This window comes from Euprymna scolopes, chromosome 5, assembly GCF_053919585.1.
Source record: "Euprymna scolopes isolate OS-2025 chromosome 5, ASM5391958v1, whole genome shotgun sequence".
NCBI lineage: Eukaryota > Metazoa > Mollusca > Cephalopoda > Sepiida > Sepiolidae > Euprymna > Euprymna scolopes.
In genome coordinates, this window is record NC_136486.1 from 39,350,040 (window position 1) to 39,375,513 (window position 25,474).

Here is a 25,474-nt window from a genome sequence, read left to right on the forward strand (position 1 = left end):
GATCTGCCCACTCTGTTTTCTGTATGCATCCGGTTCCATCCCGTTTTTCAAGGGGCTTGTTGAAATGTGCGTTGCGTCTGTTTTACTGTTTCATACTGAAGGGAAAAGGCAATATGAAAAGAAATAATGACAGTCTATTCTTACAAAATAATTCATTTTTATTGACAACTCTAAAATAAAAATAAAAAAGTTGGTAAAATATTAGAGTATTTCTACTTATATATAAAAGGCACTTTGTGTGTGTGTGTGTGTGTGTGTGTGTGTGTGTGTGTGTGTGTGTGTACCAGTTGATCTGTACAGACTCTGAAACGGCTAGGCCATTTTTTTTACAATTTCACACAAATGTATTTGATGTGTATGTGAGTGTTCTTAAATAGAGTTTGTATCGGAATGCCTCTGATAAGTATCGAAAATCGATAACTGAAAAAATCTGATTAAAGAAGGCAGTTCGATTTTAATCAAAATTAACATCTGATACAACCTAACATCACAAGTGCATTTGAGAAGTTTTATCACTGCACAAGCAGAAGGACCCGACATATATAATCAACAGTAGGTTCTTTAATAAGATGGCATATTCAAAATGGAAGTTTCTGTTTAGATCATAATTGAACCATGATACTTGATTTTTATATTTTAAACTTTAATTCAAGCCATTATGTAAAAATAATTTTATAAAATCAACAGTAGTTCTCTACAGTGCAATGTAAACTACAATGTATTTTGGACTAAGTCACTGTGGTGGGGCGCATATAAAGCTTCCTCCCAATACATTGCGGTGAGTCCCCCCAACTATTGCAGGCAATCAATCAATTTGATTGAAAAATGAACGATTTCATAGATTTCAATAACAATTAAAATATAGGAGAGGGGAACATTTGTTGATTCTCATTTAATCACAGGCAACGTCAAGTCTCCCTGCTAGTTGAGTATATTGAGTATGCATTTTTGTTTGGAGATAGCGCCACATGCGTTTATATGTAAATGGAATAGTCATGAAGATATGTGTGTGCATTAGCATGTCTGTTTTGCAAGTGAGTGAGTATTATAAACTGTTTATATGCATTAAACTTAATAGTTAATAGAGACAGTTAAATGGTTTTATGCTTCAGAACTTTTTGGGGTGAGGATTGATAAATTGGTTTATTTGGTCTATTTGGACTACTGTTTTCATCTTCATTAATTTCACATTTTGATTAATGCAACTACCGACTTTCTCCAGTTGTTTTTTTTTTTTTTTTTTCTCGAAGTTGTGAATTTTTATCACTTGGGAACCTATACAGAATTTCAAACGGAACCCTTTTTAATCCATAAGGGTATATTTTTCTCGTTGTCGGCTATGACCATATAAGTGTTAAGTAGTTTTTAGTTATCATAATCGATAGGTGTTAAGTAACAGTTAGTTTGAAGTCTCCTGAAGGTTGAAGGTTCAATCCTTACTGCAGGTAATAATTAGAATAAAATAATAATCTAGTACTTCTATCAGTCATAGCAGACGGAATGAGAATAATCTACCCTTGTGGATTAAATAATGGGTTTAGTTTAGTCAACCACCTCAGCAGGAATAACCTTCTTAGTGACACACAATATGGTTTCCGCTCTGCAAGATCTACCGCAGATGTGCTGACGGTTATGTCCCACAGGATTAGTGAATCTCTTGACAAAGGCTTCCTTTCTAGGGCAATTGCTCTTGACATATCAAAGGCCTTCGACAAGGTATGGCATAAGAGTCTACTTCACAAGATTTTCAGCTACGGTATAACTGGAAATGTTTTCTCAATCATTAAATCATTTCTCTCCGATAAGATCATAAGAGTAGTGGTAGATGGACAAAAATCGGAGGCCTGCAATATAAATGCTGGAGTCCCTCAGGGGTCAATCCTGGGCCCAACTCTCTTCCTGATCTACATCAATGACCTCCCTAAACACATACTTAAATCATTCGTTGACATCTATGCTGATGACACGACCATCTACGGCAACACATCAAAGGCTGTAAATGACAAAGTTCTCTCTGATTCTCTCTCCTCTGATCTCGAGCACGTGGTTCAGTAGGGGAAGATCTGACTGGTTACATTTAATGCATCCAAAACCAAACTCCTATCCTTACATCATCAACGCTCTGATCCCCATCTGGCATCAATTGTGATGGATGGCTCTCGTCTGGGTGAGGCTCGTGTTTTGACAAGCTTCTGGGTTTGGCCTTTACTCCTGATCTGAAATGGAACACGTACATCAAGTCTGTTGCCAAGGTCGCTGGAAAGATGGTGGGATCCTTCTACCGCTCCAGAAGATATCTCACTACTGATGCAATTCTCTATCTATATAAAAGCCAAGTACGTCCAAGGATGGAATATTGTTGCCATATCTGGGCAGGAGCTGCTAAAAACAGCCTATCTTGCCTTGACAGAGTACAAAATAGACTTCGTGGCTTAGTGGGGGATGCCCTTTTCTCTACCCTGCAACCTCTCTCCCACAGAAGAGATGTTGCGAGCCCATCCTTGTTTTATCGTTATTTCCATGACAGGTGCTCGTCTGAGCTCCAATCTCTGGTCCCCCCTCGCCAATCTTTCACGAAAAACACCCGTCTAGCTGAATCCACTGTGAAAAATTTCCCCCACTCTATATCTGTGCCTAAATCAAAACGCGGATTCCATGAACAAAGCTTCTTTCTTAGAACTGCACGCCTGTGGAACTCTGTTCCGTCTGCCTGCTTCCCACCGGACTACAACTTGGATGTCTTCAAGTCCAACGTTAACAAGTTCCTGATGAACCGCCCCCTTAAGTAAAAACTTCATCAAATCTCCACACTAACGTACTGTAGTTGCAATAACCCTTATCCTTGAGTGGCTTCCGGGCCTTGATAAGTGGTGATCACTGTAAAAAAAAAATTTTTTTAAGTTCAAAATTCCATATTCTGTATTGTCTAACTATCGTGAGGTTCCTAAGTTTTATGCATTCCTTAATTATCTAGGTAGCCTCGGTATTTATGACCATGGCTTGATAAAAAAAAAATAGTTTCTGATTTCAATATAAAGATCCTCAAGTTTAAAAAAGACGTACCTGTATAAGACCGAGGGTTACATTGGTTGAAATGTTATGAAAAAAATAACTATGATGAGAATAGTAGTCCAAATAATCCAATACATAATTGTTTTGATTAGTGGTTTCCAGTTCTCCTCTCTGCTACCTTTTTCTCACAAAAGAGACGTTGAAACCATCTTTGCTTTATTGTTATTTTCATGACAGGTGCTTGACTGAGCTTCAATCTGTGACCCCTCCCCACTATAAACCATCCACAGAAAATACTCGTCTAGTTAAAACTACTGCCAACAATTTTCCTTACTTTCTATCAGTGTCTAAAACTAAATGAAAATTCCATGAGTAAAGCTTCTTTCCTAGAACTACCCGTCTGTGGAACACAATACCACTGGGCTGCTTCCGTTCATTCTAATACATATGTGTGTGTGTGTGCGTGTGATAAGAATATGCTTCAGACGATCTGATCTACTGTGAAACTACAATCAAGTATTAGACCCCCCCCTTTAATTATTTATAATACTAAATGAATTGTCAAATAGAATACATGGTGATTGGAAAGTAACTGCCTATATTTGAAATTTATTCATGAAATATAATTCTTACAAGAAATGAATAAGGGGGGGACGAGAGTTTTGAGGCTGCTCCTTTACTTTTTCTTTTAGTCCTCGCATTCTATATTCTTGACGATGAGAAAAAAAATGCTGTTTCCTGGGTTGGATGTTGTTTTTAGTTGGTGATTTATGGAGATTTTAAATTTCCTTATAGTATTTTAATCAACATTTATCTATCAATCTATCCATTTTGTTAACCGTTTTTAGCCTTTATAAGTGTGAAATCAGTTCGTGCGGTTCCCAGGTATCTTGAAAAGTTAGTGTTGAATGCTGGCACCTATATTAAATTCTAAATAAAGCCTTATGCTTTCTTTCACTTCTTTTCATATTCAATTTTTTGTAAGATTTGTATTTCAGTTTTAAATTACAACTACTTAAGCAGGTGTTACTTTCCAATCACCATGTAGATTAATTAGTTAAATTTCCCAACCAAACGACTAAAAGAGAAATACCTTCTAGGAACAGTGTAATATTTTCAAAACAAAAAGGAGGCCAAATCGAACTGCCAATTGGAAAACGTTTAAATAGAAAGTAGTCTAATAGAATTCTAAGACCATTGGAAGCACCAAATTTCAAACTGTTTATAGATGTCTACCGTTAGGGGAGGGGATAACCCTTATTGAGTCTCATGGAGGAAAAGATTTGGTATAGAAAAACCCGACATCCTTAATGATTCCAGGAATATAACACGATTGGTACAACACAATGTTTCTGAAGAATTGAAGATAGAAAGACCGAAAATGATAAGAGCCATCCAAACTTCGATTGGAAGGACACAGAGGGTACTAGAATCTTCGACTTTAGAAGACTTATTTTTGACACTCAAATTTCAGAGAAGACCGATTTCTGCTGTCAGCAATAAATCAATGGTAAACAGCTATTGCGATAGATGTGTCAGAAATTTCGTGAAAAATAGTAAATAATTCTACCCCATCTTTCCAAGCTTATAACTCCTTGAAAAATGTAATTCAAGCCCTATTTTTTTTTTATTTTAATTAAAGGAGCAAAGACCAAGGTTTCATTAAAAAAAAAAAAAAAAAAAAAAAAAAAAAAACACGTGTGTTTTTTTTTTTTTAAAGATTTTAAACTTCGGACTTTACAGGTAAATTTCTAAAAAAACACTACTTTTTTTGGTTTTAAATTTGAATATATTATTTATTGACCTTTTCTTTTCAATTTGTGATACATAACACTTTGGTGAGTAAATTAATTATTTACTTTTTAATAGACATTTCAAAATGGGAGGCGTGAATTATTCGACCCCCTGTCTTTCCAAGCGTATAACTACTCGAAAAATGTAATTCAAGCCCTAATTTTATTTTCAATTAAAGGAGCAAGGACCAAGGTTTCATTAAAAAAACAAAAGAAAAAACATAATGTGGTTAAAAAAAAAAAAAGATTTTAAGCTGCGAACTTTGCAGGTAAATTTCTAAAAAACACTACTTTTTTTTTTTTAAATTTGAATATATTATTTATTGACCTTTTCTCTTCAATTTGTGATATATAACACTTTGGTGAGTAAATTAATTATGTACTTTTTAATAGACACTTGAAAATGAGGGGCGTGAATTTAAAAAAAATGTTTGTCTAAAATATTATATTTGGTTTATTGGAAAGAGTATAAAATTTCGCATTGACCCTGAAAATATCGTAAAAATAGAATCAATAGAAAAATTTTGATAGATTTTTAAAGTTTAAAAATTGAAAAATATTGAGTTCGTAAAATTTATTACTGTTTAAAAAAAAATAAAAAAATATTTCTATTACTTTTAAAACAACTTTAATAGTTTATTTTGGAAGTATAATCCATAAAGAAAATAAACAACCCACTTTTAAAAGAGAAATTACGAGTTTTTTTATATTTTATTCGCAGTTTAGGAGTGTCAAAAATTCCTACAAAAATTCTGATACACCTACTGTTGTGATACTCCAGAAAAAAACTTTGTATTGTTGCTAATGAGCGTTTATTGATAATGGCTTGTATGAGGATTACTAGTGAGTAAATCTATTACTATTAGAAATTGTAGATATTTGTCTGAAGCCGAAACTCTACTATTTTAATATTTATAGCATTTTTTTAATGCTCAATGCAGAGGATGGGGTGTAGTATCGGTCATGTTGTCATGAGATTATCATCCCAAGCATTACCTCTTCATTTTGGGGGGAGGGGGAGGCAGATAGTGTGTAGCATGTGTTTTTTTTATTATAATACTATCCCCCAGGCATTATTTTATTTGGGGATGGGGGATATACGTTAACTGGAAATTGTCACAATCGGTTGTTCATTGATTAAAATCAATAATTGCCACTATATATACTAGCACATGTATGCGTCCATATTTTTGGTGGTTGTTTTTTTCTCCTTTTCTCTTTTTTTAAACTAAATCTGAAATCGAGAGTAAGACTTTTTTCTGAAATTGCTGACCCAGTGGCTCCCGGTTCTCCATTTCAGAGGTCAGCTATCAGTCAACAGTATTTTCCAGAGCTGGGAGTAGATCTTTAGTTTATTTATTTATTTATTTATTTATTTATTTATTTATTTTTTAACTGACTCTGAAGTTCTGACTATTAATATTTTGTTTTTAAATATTAAAAACAAAATATTCACCTTCAAATATTTTTCTTTTTCCTCACTTTTATATAAAACAAGTAAAACGAAATTTTTAGTTTGTCAACCAAGCACAATTTCTTCAGTTTTTTTTTTCTTTTTTTTTTTTTTTTGTTAAGTTTTGTTTTTTTCTACTAATTTTATTAGCCCACCCTCACCTCTTCCTTTCATCTATACTCATTCCGACATTTTCTCTTGTTCCAAATTCACTCAATAATCGGGCTTTCAGTTCGCTTTGTTTCCCTCTTATTGGTTCTCTTCCCAACTGAATAATTTAAACTGAACTTCTAGAGAAGGTCAGTAGTTTCACCTTTACTTACTACAAACTGCAATATTATCATCAACTTCGTACATCTTTCTTTTGTCATGTTTCTTTCTCTTCCAACTTTTCCCACCTGACAGTCTTTAAGCACCTGACTTAGTTTCGGCTAATAAATATGTCAAAAATGCCAGTGTCTGATCACACCGCGATATTTGAGTTCGTGATGGTATTCCATTCTTCTATCGATCACTCTCGTCATTCGGCTGTGATTTATTTTTTCCGACGAAAAAAAAAAAAAAAAAAAAAAGGAAAAAGAAAAAAAAAAGGAAAAACTGTACCCCCTCCGAAATCGAATTTATTCTTGCAGAAATTGGTAACATTTCCAACCCAATTACCGTGGGTTTTGATTTGTTAGTGTGATTATTGGATAGCACTGTTTACCTAAGAGACAATATTTCAAATTTATCGTTTCTATATTAATCCAATTGTGTGATCACTTCTCATATGCTTGTGTTCCTCACCTCTATTTACGCTGTTTTTTTTTTGTTTTTTTTTTATTATTTATTTACTGCTAATTAAAAATGCGCTTCTAATTCAGAATTAAACCTAAAAAAAAAAAAATACGGAAAAATTTTTGTTGTACGTACGTTACGGAACGTTCCAAAGATCACTAACTTTATCCAGTCATTTTTTAATAATCTTTAACTATTAATAGTATATCGTAGCCATTACAATGCTGATTTTAAAATCTCGGTAGTTCGAACTGAGTTGTCTCTCTTTGTTAAATATGGCGGATCAAAACACATTGTTCTCGCTTTGTCATAAAATTTGATTACTTTACGTGAGTTTTGAAATATGAAATTTTCGTTTCATGACATCATAACAATTGTTTTCTATTTTTTGTTTTTTGATTAGGTCGAATTCGGGACGCAATAGTGTAAGCTGCTAAATCTAACTGGAAAAAAATCTTACCAAAAAATAATGGTACTTATGCAGTGCACTTATGTTACCGCGCTAAAATAAAAACGTTATTATTTAGAAAGCCATTCTTAACATAAGGAGGGGGAGTGTTAACCTAACAATTTAATAATAAAAAGATATTGTAAAACTTGAATTTAACTTGAAAATACTATTTAAAAAAATAACACGGTAATGTAAATGCATAAGTATCCAAATACTTTAATTACGAAATTAAATCCATCACAATGCATTTTCTTTTCTTTTTTTTTCGTAAACAAATCAACCATTTTTATCTCTTAAAATGAGTTCGACATGCCAAAGGGATTTGGTAGAATTCAAACTGTCAAACGAACAGAATGTTATTTTGGCATTAATATTCTTACCAAACTCTCATGGATTGGATGTTTTTAGAAACTTACATCCAATACATTGAGATTAAAACATTACCTTCAAGTTTTATAATTAAATGTAACTTTCAAATTGCCATTAAAAATAATTTAATTAAAATACAGTTAAAAATTAAGAGAAACAAAAAGATAAAGACTTCCTGACAATGTTGAAGGATATACAGTTGATTAAAAATAATTTAACAAAGTGCCAAAACGCCGTTTGGTAAAGAGACGCCACTCCACTCCAGTACTCCAATACAGGGTGCATTTTTTTTTTTTTTTTTTTTAATAACTTTTATATAACTTTTATGTATTAATAACTTTTATAATTTTCATTCCAATAAATTTACAAATAATTGCATGTAAATAAATTAAAATTTCGTAAAACGATTAGGTGGGGGTCGCGGAAATTCTTCTGACGTTATTTACTTTATTTTAAAAGCTGAATTAATATTTTGAAAAAATTGAAGCAAGTGAGTAACTGTTGTGTGAAGGAAGGGCGGGCGAAAAAATATTCCCTGATATTGGGAAGTTCGCTAACGAAGTCGACCCCCTTCCCTTCCCCTCCCTCATCTCTCTCTCTCTCTCTCTCTCTCTTCCTCTCAGCTATCTCTCTCTTCCTCTCAGCTATCTCTCTCTTTCTTCCTCTCAGCTATCTATCTCTTTCTTCCTCTCAGCTATCTATCTCTTTCTTCCTCTCAGCTATCTATCTCTCTTTCTTTCTTCCTCTCAGCTATCTATCTCTCTTTCTTTCTTCCTCTCAGCTATCTATCTCTCTTTCTTTCTTCCTCTCAGCTATCTATCTCTCTTTCTTTCTTCCTCTCAGCTATCTATCTCTCTTTCTTTCTTCCTCTCAGCTATCTCTCTTTCTTTCTTCCTCTCAGCTATCTCTCTTTCTTTCTTCCTCTCAGCTATCTCTCTTTCTTTCTTCCTCTCAGCTATCTCTCTTTCTTTCTTCCTCTCAGCTATCTCTCTCTTTCTTCCTCTCAGCTCTCTCTTTCTTCCTCTCAGTTATCTCTCAGTTCTCCCTGTCTTTCTCTCGCTATCAACTGCACGCTTTTCTCTCTCTCTCTCTCTCTCTCTCTCTCTCTCTCTCTCTCTCTCTCTCTCTCTCTCTCTCTCTCTCTCTCTCTCAACCGCCCCCCCCCCTTATGGTATGTGTGTTTTATTTGTGTATGTATATGATTGGAAGAAAAAGGACGTGAAATCGGTACCGTTGTGATTGAAGTCGTACTACTATTTACACTTATTTTTTACTAGCAGTATTATTATTAGTAGTAGTATAGGCGAGGGTACGCCAGACCATCAGACAGATGATACAAATGGTTTCTCCTCCTCCGCTATGCAGCCTCTTCGCCAACAACAAACATCGCAATTCATTGTTTATCTTGAACTTTTCTTCTCCTCCTTGAAACAATAACATTGACAGCAGTTTGTAAAGGATGGTATAAGTTTTAAGTTACCTTTTTGTTTCTATCTATCTATCTCTCTCTCTCTCTCTCTCTCTCTCTCTCTCTCTATATATATATATATATATATATATATATATATATATATATATATATATATATATATATATATAATCAGTAAACCAGGGTCGTTTATGAAGTTATGAATTGTAATAATTGCCGATTGACCTGCCATTATTTTTTGTGCTGGTCGGTGTCACCTGTGACGATTGATTTTCCCACCTGATTGGTGCTCAGTATCCCATCCCCTCTTTCTCCACATACCCGGATGGATATCATACAAGAATTAGTTTACCCAACCAACCACCTTGCCTGTTTCCTCCCACAGACTTTGCTTCGTTTATCTTCAATAATTTCTCAGACATGCCAACAACATTCTTGGTAAAATACATTAAATGAGAACGCTAACAGTTCTGTGGGTTTAATAACTCTAGCAACAAAAACAAAGATGATTCCAACTGTGTTATCCAAGATATTATCTTATGGACTAAATTGGCTAGTCTGTGCTTGTGAAAATTATGCTGGTATGTATGTTTTTGTTTTTTTCTATTTACTTAGTTTTATCAATTTTTTTTTACATTTTGTTTTTATTTGTGTGTGTGTGTGTGCGTGCGTGTGTGTGTGTGCGTGCGTGCATGGGTGAAGTGTTTGTAATTAGATCGGCCGAAACCTTTTAAATATAAAAACCTAGTAGTTTAACAGAAAATTTAAATTCGGAAGTTTGTAGATGAATATTGATAATTCAAATGACTAAATTCATATCTTAATTGCTATATTCACGTTTCGTTTGATGTAATCTCCGAACTTCTTTGGGTGTTCCCCCCCCCCCCGCTTAGCTTTGTGGTTTCAAGTTAGTTTTTAAACTAGAAAGTTTCCAAATTTGCTATATCTGAAGAAGATCGGAGGTTACATCGGCAGAAAGAAATAACAACTAAGATGAGAGTAGTAGTCCGAATTATACAAATTATATTTTTATGTTACTTGTTTTCCCTAAAAATAACTTTTTTTTTCCTTACCATTACAAGCTTGCCATATTTTTTATACCCATCCATTTTTTGTTATTCCGAAATTACGTTAGTCTATTTAATTCTTCAACCAGCATTTTTTATGACATTTTTTTTTTTAATTATTTTTTTTCGCTTACTGTAGCAGCAGCACTAGCAGCAAGCATTATTCTTCTAGAATTACAGCATAAAAAGCTGACGAAGTACCACACCAGTCCTATTATTTTAATATAAAATCCAAATGCATAATTAATTGCGTTAATAATGCATTTGCACCCAGAATGTCACTGTGCTAATAAAAAAAAAAGAAAGAAAAAGTCCCCCACCGATCAAAATATTACCTTCTTAACACATATAATGTTTACCTGACACGAACCTTCAGGTTATTTTAGAGTAGATTATGGTCTTTCTATTTGGCTTCAAAAGGTTATCATCCCAGGTATTACTTCCTCCATTGGGGAAGGGATTGATTTATGTGGGTCAGTGGGTCACCTGGGTCTCTCTCGCCGCAGAATGCCGACAGAACCGATCATGGCAACTTCTGCAACCACCCATGCTTCCGTAATAGCTGCAAAAGTGTCCGTGATTAAGTTCGTCGACATTGCCCGGTGAACACATAGCAGGCGATTCGCAATGAAATACTCTCTCTCCAAAGGAGAAAGTAATTCCGGGGAAAATAGCCTCCTAAAAGCGAACAGAAGAACCATACAGACTCCATCAATGATACATATGCATGGAATGTTAAAGAATGCATATTTGTCTTTTCTTTTATCGTTCGCACGTGTCTTCGTGTTTATCGCTTTCTTTAGTACTTCGTTTGTTCTTTGTTTTTTTCGAAATAAAAACAAGTGAAGAAAACTAGTTTGCCGACTTTGTAGAAGTAAAAAAATCTTGTAGGAGGAAGAATGTTTTTAAACAGAAAATAAAGTCTTTCTTTTTTTTCTTTTTTTTTTAAATAATTTCATTTCATTAAAATGATAGTGAGAAAAGGGCAGCCACATAATTTATTTTTGTTTATAAATTTTTCGTTCAGTTGGTGGAATTTCTTCAATTCATTTAGTGGCCCTTAAAAAATCTGTGCTTCTGCTTTTTGTTAAGATACAATCGACAGATCGATTTTTTTTTTAAATATGTTGTTTTAAGCAAAAACAATATTACGTACTTAATTGTCATACCGAAAATGAGGTGGACCTGGACGAGCCCCCAGTCCACCCCACCCCTGCCGTGCTGTAAAATTATTATCGTCGATAACAGAATTGATATTAGCAAGCGGCGAGCGGGAATATGTCAAATAAAATGCCTTTTAATGTCACATTTAAGAAAAATCATTAATCATACTCAAGTCTAAGCATTAATGCTTAGACTTGAGTAAGTAATTTTCATGATATTAAGACCTTTATGATCCAATGTATTCCCTATTTTTATTGATGGCTATGTTTTTTTGCACGTCCGCATTGAATTTTTGCGAATTAAAATTTTACCCTATTTATTTTCCGTAACTTTTGGTGCACATTAATTTTCGACTGATAAGAAAGTATAACCAGAAGTGTTCCTGCTATTTTATTTATTTCAACTTGCCATATTTCGCATGCATCTCGATTACACTTAAAATTCGATCATTGATCAAGATTTAAAAATAAAAGCTCAAAATGAATGGTTCCAAAGTTAATAAGAGTTGCAGCTGTTTCCGTATTTTTCTTTTTTTTTTTTTTATAGTGTAGACTTGTTTAACGGCTCCAATTACAAAAATAAGTTTTAAAACTTTCACATAAGTTCATTTGCCAATTTATATTAATCTTTGTAAAAATGTGTTGCCAAAAAGTTAATTTTCCTGACGTCATGTGTAGACGCGAATTTAGGAAGACTCGTCAATGGAAAACTCGTTTATTTTTGCTAGGTAGGAAAACTGGTCCATTATTGAATAAATATCGATTGAAAACACATTTTATGACCGTTTTTGAAGGAGATATTGTTTTTTTTTCTTAATAGTTTTACTTGTTTAGTGTTGTTTAAAAAAATAAAATAAAATTGACTTTTTTAAATGCTCGTTTTCTGCCTAGCTTTGTAAGTTTTTAGTGGTTCAACTTATTTTAAAGCGTTTATTTAGTTAAAACAAAAACAAGTAGTATCGAGTGTTACTTTAGAACAAAAAGAGATGTCTGACATGAGAGGATCACATCTTGGGAGTCTCGATAATTGCTCCAGAATAGAAAATTAAAGAAAATACTGAGGTATTTTGTTGTTGTTCTAAAGTAACACTCGACATTACTTGTTTTTTTTAACTGAATAAACGCTTTAAAATAAGTTAAACAATTGAAAACTTACAAAGCTAGGTAGAAAACAACACTTAGAAAAAATAAGTAAATATATTAAAAAAGAAAAAAAAAATTTTTTTTTTAATTTAATCTTCACACCAAACAAGGCAAATGCCACTTTGAAGTAGGGGGCTACTATCTGGGACATAATTTCCAGAGGCATTATGAAGGGAGATGAGTAGAAAGATGTTTGTTCACATTACACTTGAACTTCTGCATATCAGTACAGTTGGGAAAGCAGTATACCGGAAGAGAGTTCCAAAGACTTGCAGTTTTGGGGAAGAAACTATTGGAGTAAAAGGTTTTCTTACACCTAGGGATCTCTACTGTAAGGGTGGGACTTAGTTGCATGTCGGGTTAGTCGGGGGTAGTCACATCGAGGAGGTACAAGTGCTTGCAGTTCCTCAGAGCATTCACTATTAAAGTAGTTGTATAGAGATGTAGTCTCTTTTAAAAACAATATCTCCTTCAAGAACCGTTATAAAATGTGTTTTCAATCAATATTTATTCAATGGACGAGTTTGTTTCCGTCAAAAGATGTAAAAATTAGAAATAGTCTTAACTGGACTTTAAAATAGTTGGAAATCAAGAAAGTTTGGAAATAAGCTAATCAAGTCAAGATTATGTTTATCCAGATGTTGTGACGAGACAGTAAAAAGTCGAAGAAAAAGATATGTCAGTAAAGATCTTTGTGCATCGGAGGGTAAAAGGCAGAATATTTCTTTTTGGAATAAAGAAGTTGTTTAATGTTATACACGAGATCGTAATGCTGCAAGGCTAAGTTTAGCCGGATTACAAATGGAAAGTCGACTTCGAACTTCTGCTGTGGTGGTGGAAACTCAGCTATTTTTTTTTTTTTTTTTAAATTACGTTTTCACCCCAAACAAGGCACATTGCCACTTTGGTGTAGGGGGCTACTATCAGGGGCAACAATTACTGGGGTACTATGTTGGGATTTGGGCAGCAAGATGTCGGTTCACGTTACACTTGAACTAATGCATGTCAGTACAGTTGGGGAAGCAGGAACCTGGAATGGACTCCAGAGTCTAGCGGTTCTGGGGAAGAAACTACTGAAGTAGAAAGATCTTTTACATCTAGGGATCTCTGTGTGGGGGTGGGATTTAGCTGCCTGTCGGGTTTGTCGAGGGTGTCTACGCCGTGGGGCACAAGTGTCTGTAGTTCGTCAGAGCATTCACCATTAAAATACTTGTAGAACAGGCAGAGTAATGCAACATTTCATCGATGTGATAGAGACTGAAGCTTAGATGCCAGTTCAGGGCCTATCAGATTGGTGACTCTCTTTTGAACCTTGTCAAGGAGCGAGAGACTAGTAGCAGATGCACCAGCCCAAATGTGACAGTAATACTCCATACATGGGCGAATGGTGGCCTTATAGAGGTACATGATACTTTCGGGTGTTAGTAGCTTTCTAGCACGGTATAGAGCCTACTTTCTTCGCAACAGCTCTGGCAATACTTTCAATGTAATTGTTCCAACTCATGTTTCCTGTGAACGTTAGGCCAAGCAGTTTGAAAGATGTACTCTTAGATAAAGAGTCACTGGCCATTGCTATTGGTGGCAGAGAAGGTTTCTTGTAATTATTGAAGGAAACCAGTTTAGTCTTGTCAGCATTGAATGTGACCATTCATTTTTGTCCCCATTCCACTACAGATTGGAGGTCATCCTCTAGTGTTTTTGCCATTTCTTTAGATATGTGTTCATTTGTTTTCCTGTCATGCCTGTTATAGAGTGTGGTGTCATCAGCATATATACCTGTCTCAGAGGAAATTTTGTCGGGGAGGTCATTAATGAATATTAGGAACAATAGAGGTCCAAAGATAGACCCCTGAGGCACTCCCGCATTTATAGAAACAAAATTACGGGAATTACCAAATGCACTTTGATTGAATATTCATGGTTTTATTTTCGTCATCTACAAAGAACTAACATGGATTTATTTACCCTAAGTCGAAAAGAGAAATTGCTAAGATTAATGGGAAGTAACTTATGTTGACTTATTTTTGTCCACACGTAAAAAGATAATATGGTCTGTCTTTCTTTACTTCTTCTATTCCTCACTCTCTCTACTGTTTTTCTTTTTTTATATAATTAAGGTGTGTTGGACTTTGTTAAAGGGACACACTTAGCAGTTGCAGACGCAAGTGAACATTTTTACATTTCACTTTTTTAATTTTTTTTTTTTTAACCTTTTTTTTTCTTTTCTTAATAAATTATTTTGTCTTGAAGACGGTCGTTTCTTGCTTCTTTCTTGTTTTTATTATTGCATTTTTTTAGTACCTTAGTAACTATGACCTGCAGGATAACCGTCGTTGGACACAGCGGCAGATTTTTTGCATAGCACTAGCACTATAACTTTGGGACTGGGTTTTTGGATTCAACTGAGAATCGACAGGTGAAACGGTAAAAAAAAATAAATAAAAAACAATACACATTGTTGGAGATGCACTTCTTTTACATAAAGGAAAACACATTTCTATAAAACATGGAAGTTTTTTGGAAGGATTAAAGCTTCCACTACAGACTTTCATACAATTGTTGTATTTTTGGCCTCAATGACAAAACGTGTGCGGAATTAACTAAACAAACCAAACTTTATTATTATTATTATTATTTGTTTCTCAACGAGAGTAATATTAGACACAAAGTCGTTTTAAATGTGAGGGAAAACCAGCTCCTCCCAAAAGGGGCATTCTGGCAGTAGGCAAAAATAAAAATTGCCTTAGTATAGTAGGGTTTCCACTACATTGACAGCCCGAAGATCAGATCCTACTTTTTTATTATTATTAACAATAACATTAAAGATATGCTTTCATTGTTCGTTGAAAAGTTATTTAAACTTTTTTTTTTCTTTTTTTTTTTTTTTTTTTAAGATTCTTTGAACTTTTTGAAAACTTTTTTATTATTCGTTGAAAAAGTAAATTACAAAGTTACAAAAGATAAAAGTAACCAATTAAAAAACAGAAAAAGAACTAGTGTTTTGCTTCTAAAATTAAAAAACAAAATTGCATCTTTCGGTGATGGGGGTGGGGTCATTGGAAGATCGTATGGATCAAAAAAAAAATTTTCTAGGTAAAAAATTCAGGGTTCCTCTGTCTTACACTACCACTGCTAAGTTACTAGCGTTTTTTTTTTCTTTATGATTCTTCTAAAGTTAATAATATTGTAACCAACTAATCCTTTTTAGCTTATATTGATTTCAATAACTAGTGAAGTTAATATAATTTAATAATTTTTAATATATTAATGGAAGAATTAACTGTTATTCGTTGTTGTTGATGATGATAATCATCATCATATCTAATAAAGTGGTAGTAGTTGATTTTTGTTTTTGATACCTGTGTGGGCATTCCATACAAGTTGAAAGTTTCGCCTTCACCATTTCGCCGTAATCTACACAAGAACATTTGCTAACATGTGCTACAACCAGCATCTTGGTCCTCATCCTCATCCCAATTTTAAAAAATTCCAGAAATTCTTCTCGTTGACTCCATTTTTTACAGACACCGAGTCATGGGGGCATTTTTCTTTAATATTTTATAGCTTCAAAATCTTTGGAGTTTTTTGTCGTTTTTTTTTTTCTTTTTTGTTTGTTTATTTTTTGTTTTTTTTTTTAAACCAAGAAAACTTATTTTCTACTAGGATTTGTATGCCACCCCTATTTCCAATAATATTAACAATATAACCATGTTTTGTGTTTCACCTCTACGTGACTTACTCATTATTACAGGCGTTTATTAGTATATAGACAATAAACCGAAAAAGTGGTCATGAAATAAATCTATAACAAATGTTACCAAAGGCAAGATAAGTTACTCTTCAACCTACTTGAATAAGTTTTTTTTTTTTTTTTGTGGCTCAACTTATTTTAAAGCGTTTTTTTTTATCCAAACACAAGTAGTGGTAAATTATTTTTTAAAATGGTCATCTTTGGGGCTTCGATAATCGCTCCAAAATAAAAAATTAAGCAAAATGCTGATAAGAAATCCACCCAATAAATTCGACTGCGACATTTATTGGGTAGATTTCTATCAGTATTTTGCTTAATTTTCGATTTTTGAACCATTATTGAAACTTAAAAGATGATATAATATTAATCGATTATTATTGAAATTACAAATTAGACATAAATAATAAATTTCTAGATTATATCTATGATAATGCATTTCTGTCTATGCATGAACAAATCAGATATTTTAATATTTTATTAATAGTTGAAAAAAAAATTACTTAATGAAAGTAATTTTTTTCGACGTTTTAGAAATTTGAAAGGAATTTAAATGTATTTAAACTGTCGAATAAAATCCTTTTTTTTTTTTTTTTTTGTTCTCATTAAGACTTCGAGTTATTTATCTCCTCTTCAGGAGGGCAAGTAAGTCCTAGTTTGATGAAAATATTCGTGGAACGAACTGGATTCGAACTTGGCCCACCTGATAATTGTCTATATATAAATTAAAATAACATTAACTTAACAAATCGCTTTATAAGAACTTTATTAATTAATTGATAATGGTGAAACGATACCGTAATAATTAAATTTAATTTTCGAAATCTTATTTTAGGGGGAGGGAGGCAAAGACAGGCGCTTTCTTCATCCCCCCCTCTCTCTCTCTCTCTCTCTCTCTCTCTCTCTCTCTCTCTCTCTGAATGTGGGTCAGTCGCTTAACTACATAAACCAGAACAGGCAGCTTTTTTCTTTCTTTTTTTCTTCCATCTGTTTCCACTCTCCTCTTTGTATCCCCGCCCTCTACTCGAATGTTGAGAAGGTGGTGAATATGAAAGAAAAAAAAAAAAAAAATTAAATTTTTTCTTTATTTATGGGAGTCAGTGTTAGTATTACTAAGTATGAGAGTAAAAACTCTCCTTTTCTCTGTACTTATAGCTAATAAAAATACAGGTAAATTTTTATTTACTTTCCAGCTTGACAATCACCTTTAAAATGACGACTTGTATAGGTTTTTGGGTATGCTGAAAACGAATCGCGCATTTAAATTTCCACAAACAAGTAGTTTTCTGGGTATTAAGCAATGAAATTCCTTTATTTTATCACTTATAGCCATTTTGTTACGTGCAAGCGCGCATATTTTTGTTGGAAAACTACTTGTTTGCAGAAAATTGAAATGTTATATTCGTTTTCAGCATACCCGAAAACCATTAAGTCATTTTAAAGGCAATTGTTAAAATGAACGTAAGTAAAAATTTTACCAAAATAAATAAAATATTATAATCGATCAAAAATATGATTTTTAATAACACTTGTCCTGACAAAACAGATTTAAATATCTAGCTTCTATTAAAAAAGGCTATTAATCACAAAGATACGGTGAGAGGGAAGGGGCTCTTTTATAAAAGATTTATCTGTCAAAATTTTAATTGTTATTTATTGCTGTGCCACCTGCTTTGAGAAGTGCTTAGGGCCCGAAGTAAAAAAAGAATCCATATTGAAGGTGAATTTGCCTCATCCAAACACTTTTCTTTTTACTATTGGATCATGACTTATCTAGTCATTCCATGATAAGAGTTAATAAGACGGAATGATTGTCAGACAAAAGATAATGAACACTATTAGAGTATTAATATTAATCAGTAGTACGAAGTATGTAGTATTACTTATGAAGTGGTTTATGACAAGAATTTGTTGACATAGGATTTGAAGACATATCAATGATCTGATCAATAGGGAAGTAGTCCCGAGATAATGTGTTTTATATGCAGAAAACCCTTGCAAAAAAAAAGAAAAAAAAAAAAAAAAAAGAAGCTCCATCCATAGATATTCCGCCTGGTGCTAGGCACATGAAAGGCAAAAGAAAAGCCCCCCCCCCTCCCCGTAATAGAGACGAGTTCTTGCTATGATTATCTTAAAAGGAGAAACCAAAGATTAGAGTTTATTTAAGCACCTTTTATAGAAATAACTATAGAGCGGAAACTAGCAATGTCTCTTCTATAAAAAAGGGCGGGGTTAGTAAGGAAAAGAAGATATCATTCGCCCACAAGATTTCAAAGTTAATTTTGTACTCTGTCAAGACAAGAAAGAGTGCGCTGTGTGACATCTCGGATATGGCAGCATTATTTAATCTAAGAACGTATCTGACCTTGGTTTCCCTTCCCTTAGACTGGTTACCAAGCAAGGTTTTAACGCCATGTTATTTTAGCCATGATTGATGGACGGCCATGCTCTTCAATTAATATTCTTTCCATGAGCTTGGGTTCCTTGACGATTTCACTCATTGTAAGAAAGTTAAATGACATTTAAGTTTGAAATTGACGCTGTACACATTTGTCTATAACAGTGTATTGACGAAAACACTTTTTTCTTTCTTTTTAACCGTTATAATAAAGGAACCCTTTATGAAGGTTAACTAGTTTTAGTGTTAGTAACAATGTCTGTTTTATTGGGGGATGGGATAGAATTTTACTTTTTAGATGTGTCCAAATATTTTGTTATTAGAGTGGGACAGTTATGTTTAATCATCATATTCAGTTAACGTCCGTTTTACATGCTGGCATGTGTTGGACGGCTTTTAGAAATTGATTTCTAAACTAACCTATCTCTGGATAGAAAGATAGATATCCCTCATTCAAGTCCATCCTTGTCACTTCCTCCCATGTTTTCCTTGGCTTACCTCAACTGTTCTAGATCTACTAACTCAGGAACTCCCATCCATTCTTTCAATGTGGTCATTACCATCATAGTCTCCTGTTTGACACACATTTTTCGATACTATCCTGATTTAATCTTTCTCTAAGGTTATTAAATCTAAGCCTGTCTTTAAGACTCGCATTACACATCTATGATATCATTTTCATGTCTTTCCATGCAACACATGTCCTCAACTCTAATTGATCAGGTTTCATTTCTGTACATCATCACACTGCACACACATGCCTGATGAACTCTTTTGTTGGTTGGCAATGATAACGTTTTGTTGACTAGTAATGGCAAAAGATTCCTGAACTTGCTCCATACAATCCTAACTTTTGCAATTATACTAGTATCTGCTCCTTCCTGTGCTCCAATGGTATCACCAAGGTAACAAAACTTCTGAACAACTTCAATAGATTCACCATCCAGATATGCTTTCTCTACATGCTTCAGCTTGAAATCGCAATTTTAGACGTGTCCACAGATCGTCATATGATGTTACCAGACTGTGAGGAGACACTGGCTTTCTGACCTAAAATGCATCAAACATGTTATTGTTTGCTTTATTCTCTTTGCAAAACTAAATCATGTTCTGCAAAGTCTAAAACGAAAACAATTTTCCTATACAAAAAAAAACAAAATCTACAAACTAATCACCATGAATAAATATTTGAAGAAATAAAGAACTTGAGGCATAAGAACATTTTTCCAAAATTACTGGATTCAACATTAAATAGTCCGAAAAGGCTTGATATTTCATAAAACAAGACAACCAAACCAAACAGATCTTCATCAGATGATTTGTCAGTGATATTTAAGTTTTAATTGAAATAGCACTTTTCTTGCTAAAAAAAAAGGCCTATTGAATGAAACCAGTGAGGATGAGGAGAAAATATTTTATTAGATGCATCCTGTCCATCCATTTGTCATGTTTCAGTTTTTAATAAGATTTTCTGCACCGGACATATAGATCGACTGGATGTATCCTAAAACTATCCATTCTTGGTTAATTGGCAAAAATATTTTTTTGCAATTAATAATTGCAAATAAACAGTTTAGCTTGTTAAACGTGGGCAAAAGTTAGAGCCCGTTGACTTACAATGAGTGTTTTATGTCAAATTAATGGTTGAATATAATTAAAGTTGTGCTCAGTTTTGCATTAAATACTAACACTTATTAATCCCTAACTGGTCATTGGACAAATATCATAATTAGTTCGCTGCACCTTACCATAACAAAGGTCCATACAAAATGTTAGCCAGATCAGCCCAGTAATTTCCCAGAAAACTTTCCAGGTAAATGTGGTATTGTGGTGACTAATTTCTAAATCCTTAACTGTGCAGTGAATGGATGCCATAATATTTAGTTCGCTGCACCTTATAGCAAAGGTCCATACAAAATTTCAGCCAGATAGGCCCAGTAGTTTTCAAGAAAAAGTGGAACAGACAGACAGAAAAACAGACTAAAAGAAATATGATATAGATTTTGTCCTTCATTCTTATTATTCTCCACTCTATAATAAAGAGCAAAGTGTAAATATAAATCCATCCTATAACCCAAAATGTTCACGAATTGAAGGATGAATGCAAATTTATTTCCACAATTTTCTTTTTACTTTCTATTCAAACTTTACAGTTTGCCTATCACATTTTTACATTCCATTTCACAAATCCATTGTGTGTGTGTGTGTGTGTGTGTGTGTGTGTGTGTGTGTGTGTGTGTGTGGACCCCTCACTGCTCCCACCTTGTTCGGCATAACGGGTGGTGATGTGGGCTGTATTTAATTTAATCTAGTTTTATGAAAAAAGAGTTAAAAATAGGGATGAAAGACGGTTGTGGAAAATTTGGATACGTTTGATTTTTGTAACATTTTAACAATAGGTAATAGAACATCGATAATAGATATTTCCCCAAATGTCAGTTTCTTTTTTTTTATTTTGAAAGGTCTAAAAGGCTTAACAGACAAAAACAGCCTACAATTGGAAAATTCAAATATCTCAGATTTACATTGAATTTGTTCAATTTCTATAGCCTTATATTTTCTTAGATCAGAATCATGTAATGGATTTTAATCAAAATTGTAATAAGGATTCTAGATATAAGGTTTAGTAGCATTATATCTTCATTTTAATCTTTATACGGGGAACGTAGAAGTGGTGAAAAACTATCCTGTTCAGGGGATTAATTTTACCCGGTCTGGGACAATTATTCTTCTAGTATATATATTGCTAATAGAGAATCAACTATGATCTGTTGAACTCTTGCTAGGAAAATCCCGATAGATTAATAGAGAGAGAAAAAAAAGAAAAATCGGTTTCCTTTTTCGGCATAAGATCATGTTATCAATAGTAAGACTGGTCAGTGTTTGCGCGCCACCATCATGTTGCTTCTATCAATAGATACTCTGTTCTTTCTGCTGCCCGCTCTCTTGACTATATATAGAAACAAACACATAAGACGTTCCTCAGCAAAAATCAATATTCTTGTGGAGTGTTGAACATGTCGTACTATATGAACATTATGGACTTTACTCTCTTCAACACCTTTTAACGCCTTCGTTCGCCATTATTATGATTAATAGCTGTTTACGAATTAGAAATGAAATTTGGGCATACTGAGATTATAAATACTATGAATTTAAATAATTGTTGATGAGTAATAATGGCTGGTAAATGCGGGTTCATTTAAGCATATTTGTCTACTAAGTATATTTTTGGTGCTTGTTAGGATCGATTTATTTTTAATATATCCGTTTTAAGCAAAAATATTACTAACTTAATTATCGTGTCGAAAATAGTAATATATCCAAAAATTATGAAAATTCATCGAGTAAAAAGTTATTTATAATTAAGCAATTTATAAAAAATTGGGGAAAAGTGCATTTTTCTTAGATGTTATAAAGTAGACGATGAAGAGTACACACACAGGGGACATAACTCGGGACGAATATTTTAGATTACATGTATAATGTCGTGCAATATTTGTTGTCTATAGCAAGACTTTTTTTTTTTTTTTTACTAAAAACACAATAGCAGTTGTTTTACTTGATGAATTTTCGTAATTTTGTTTGGACATATTACTATTTTCGACAGGATAATTAAGTCAGTCATATTGTTTTTGCTTAAAAGGACTTTTTTTTCTTTCTTAACAATCACCAGATATTTTTTTTACTAGAAGTGTCGTTAATTATAATATGAATAAAAATTGAAATTTCATCCGTTTTTTTTTTTTTTGTCTATTATGTTAAATTATTATTTAAATTCTGGTGACGTTCCCAGGAAGATCTTAGATGTTCTAAAATAAATGTGTTTTTAAAATTTATTTTTTAACTTACCAATTTTATAAACTTTGAATTTATTTTAAACTGGTATTTACATTAATTACACGAGAAAATATCACCCTCTGATCACAAACATAAGAATAATAATTTAAAAAAATGATATAAAATTAAAAATAGCTTGAGTAGATGTTGTTTGTACCCATCAAAGATACGTCCTCGACAATCAGTTCGCCAGTGACTTTGTTGCTGTCAGGCAGAAGTGTCGTCTGTTAAGTCCTAGATTTCATCTCTCAGGCATTACGTTTTCTGGCTTTACCTTTTCTCTGAGGAAGGTTTAGTCTATTGCTGATCGCTGGGGAATGCTGATGAGGCTGCTCAGGCATTTTTGTAGGTCAGAGTGTACTTCAACTAGTGCACTGACTTTTTAAAACCTTACTTGACTTTGTGTGTAACCTCTTGCAGAGGGTGTAAATATACTAGCGGAATACCCGCTCCAGGGTGGTAATAAGCAATACGTATAGCATAGGTAAATCTGTTTTAAAGATGCTAATATGTTATTAATTAACATTAAGTAATTATTGAGAATTATAATGTAAAGATTGATATAGTTTTAGTTGTAGATACAGACACCAACTCTTCATCATAATAAGATATTTTGGACGGTTTTCCTCATCTTGATTGCTTGTACAAAGTGGAACGATAAAGTTGTCGCCCTAAAGAAAACAACACTACATCTTTATTTTAAAACTAATTTTGCAAAAATCAATTCAGGTAACTTGAGTATGTAGTAGAGCTGACGTTTATTCAATGTAGCCGCCTTCAGCCTCAATCACTGCCTCGATGCAGGTCTGGAACTGGGAGGATGCCTTTTCCACAAGCCCCAGCAGGAGCTTGGCAAATAATCGGTGAATGGCAGCGATCAGGCTGGCTTTGGTGTTGTGGGCGGTCATATTGGTTATGTTCTCAACGTATGACCAAACATAGTGGATCGGGGGGGGGGGCAGTGAGAGATGGGAACAAAGTTGTAGCACTCTTTCTGAAGCTAAGCTTAGGTCTCTTTGGACTTGTAGGCCGGTGCCGAGTCTGCTGCCATACCCAGAGTCTGCCAGCAGCCACCCAATTGCACCAAAGGATCACCACACTCTTCGGCACATCTAGGTACACTTTGGTGTTGACTTTCAAGCTGACTTCGAAGATGTGAAGTGGCATGATGTGACCCTCGCTTGAAACCACACCAAAGACCACAACCATGGCCAAAAACTGTTTTCATCACCCTGGGCATGTCACTGTTATTTATGGCAATCCAGTAATGCATTTTGAGAGTGCTGGCAATGGTCCTGTTGGATCAGTAGAGAGCAGGAGTTGTACAGCGGCACATCTTCAATCTCGCTCGTTGAACATTGTGTCACTTTCAGACATGATAGAAGGCTCCTATCGCTGTTGAGATTTGTACACAACTGGTCAACTAGTAGATGGTCTGCAACAAAAGGAAACCGGTTTTCATTAAACAGAAATGGAATCATATCATCGTTTCTAGGGGGACAATCTTATGGTTTCACCCTGTACTTTTCACAACACTTTAGTACTTGCACTCTCCAACCTGGTGCCTTTTACCAGACGATTACCAACTGAGCTTCTATCTATATCCCCCCACACACACACACGCTGTAGAACATTCATAGCAGACACTCTTCTAGTTACAACAGCAGTCAACAATTTCCCTTATCTATCTGTGCCTAAAACTAAACGTAAATTTCATGATCAAAGTTTTTTTTTTTTTTTTTTTTTTTTTTACATGGGTGTCACCACTTATCAAGGCCCAGAGGCCACTCAAGGATAAGGGTTAATAGGTATACATTAGTCATTTTGTTACAATATTTTTACTATAATGAGGTATGATCTCGCACAGTCGAGAGATTCTATTTATAAACGATGCTGCTAGGAACTGACGAATCGAATTAATTCACATTCTGCTACCAATAAACCTTTCTGTAGCAATTTCGCATATGTTTTTCTTCTTTGTGTCAACATGGGAAAAATCTTTTGCTCTGTGGATTCCAACTCAAGAACTGTCTACTGCAAACCAGTCACCTCCTAGGACGTGTAGAACATGGCTTACACATCTAGAGATTATGGGCCCAGCACGCTTCCACTAGAACTGCCCATTTGTGGAATACAATGCCGTGGGGCTGCTTCCCAGCTGATTATAACATGGCCTTTTTCAAGTCTATGAACAGGTTCCTGGTGAGCCGTTCTCTTACTATCCAAGTTCCACCATTACTGATAATTACGGTGTTGTTTCACCATCACTTGACACTCATTAACCCTTATCCTTGAGTGTTCTTAGGGATAAGCAGTGCCCCCCCCCCCACCTCCACCATAAAAAATAAATAAATAAATAAAAGGTATCTGGAGAAGGCAGAAGCGTATGTCTATCAAACCGTGAAACCTATACAAACGTGAAACAATAATACTTCATCTTAGAAATATGGTGGGGTAGGGGTGGGGTTAATTTTAGGTATTTGTAAAAGTCTAGAATAGTTAACACTCAAGAACTAAAAAAAAAATCACATAATTTATGTAAAATGTATGAAAATGCAATTAACAACCAAACTTGGTTTAATTAAGTGTGAAAATAATTTGTAAGATTTTTTTAAATGTTTAAAAAAAAGTATTGCAAAATGTTTCCACACGTTAAAACTAGCCGTGATTGATAGAGAATTTGGTAAATTTTTACATTAGTTCCACCTTCACAATTTTCTTTAAAAAAACGACTGTAGGTTTTTAACTATGCTGAATAAGAAAATCTCATTTAAATTTTGCAGAGACAAGTAGTTTTCAAGATATAAAGACCTGAATTATGCACTGTAATT

At 33.9% G+C, this 25,474-nt stretch overlaps 1 protein-coding gene across 25 annotated transcripts in view; it reads left to right on the forward strand.

Annotated features, from left to right (window-relative positions):
• Positions 1–25,474, forward strand: part of LOC145276773 (cyclin-dependent kinase 17-like) — a 534,353-nt gene that overhangs the window by 414,353 nt on the left and 94,526 nt on the right. Inside the window, exon 1 of one of the 25 annotated variants that reach the window (XM_080128055.1) lies at positions 9,461–9,865. The exons of 23 other annotated variants lie outside the window; for them this stretch is intronic. In XM_080128055.1, the coding sequence (XP_079984181.1) occupies positions 9,790–9,865 (76 nt within the window). In that variant the 5' untranslated portion in view covers positions 9,461–9,789. Of the gene's footprint in view, positions 1–9,460; positions 9,866–25,474 lie in introns of those variants that run through there. One more of the 25 variants, XM_080128043.1, reaches the window with a different exon arrangement.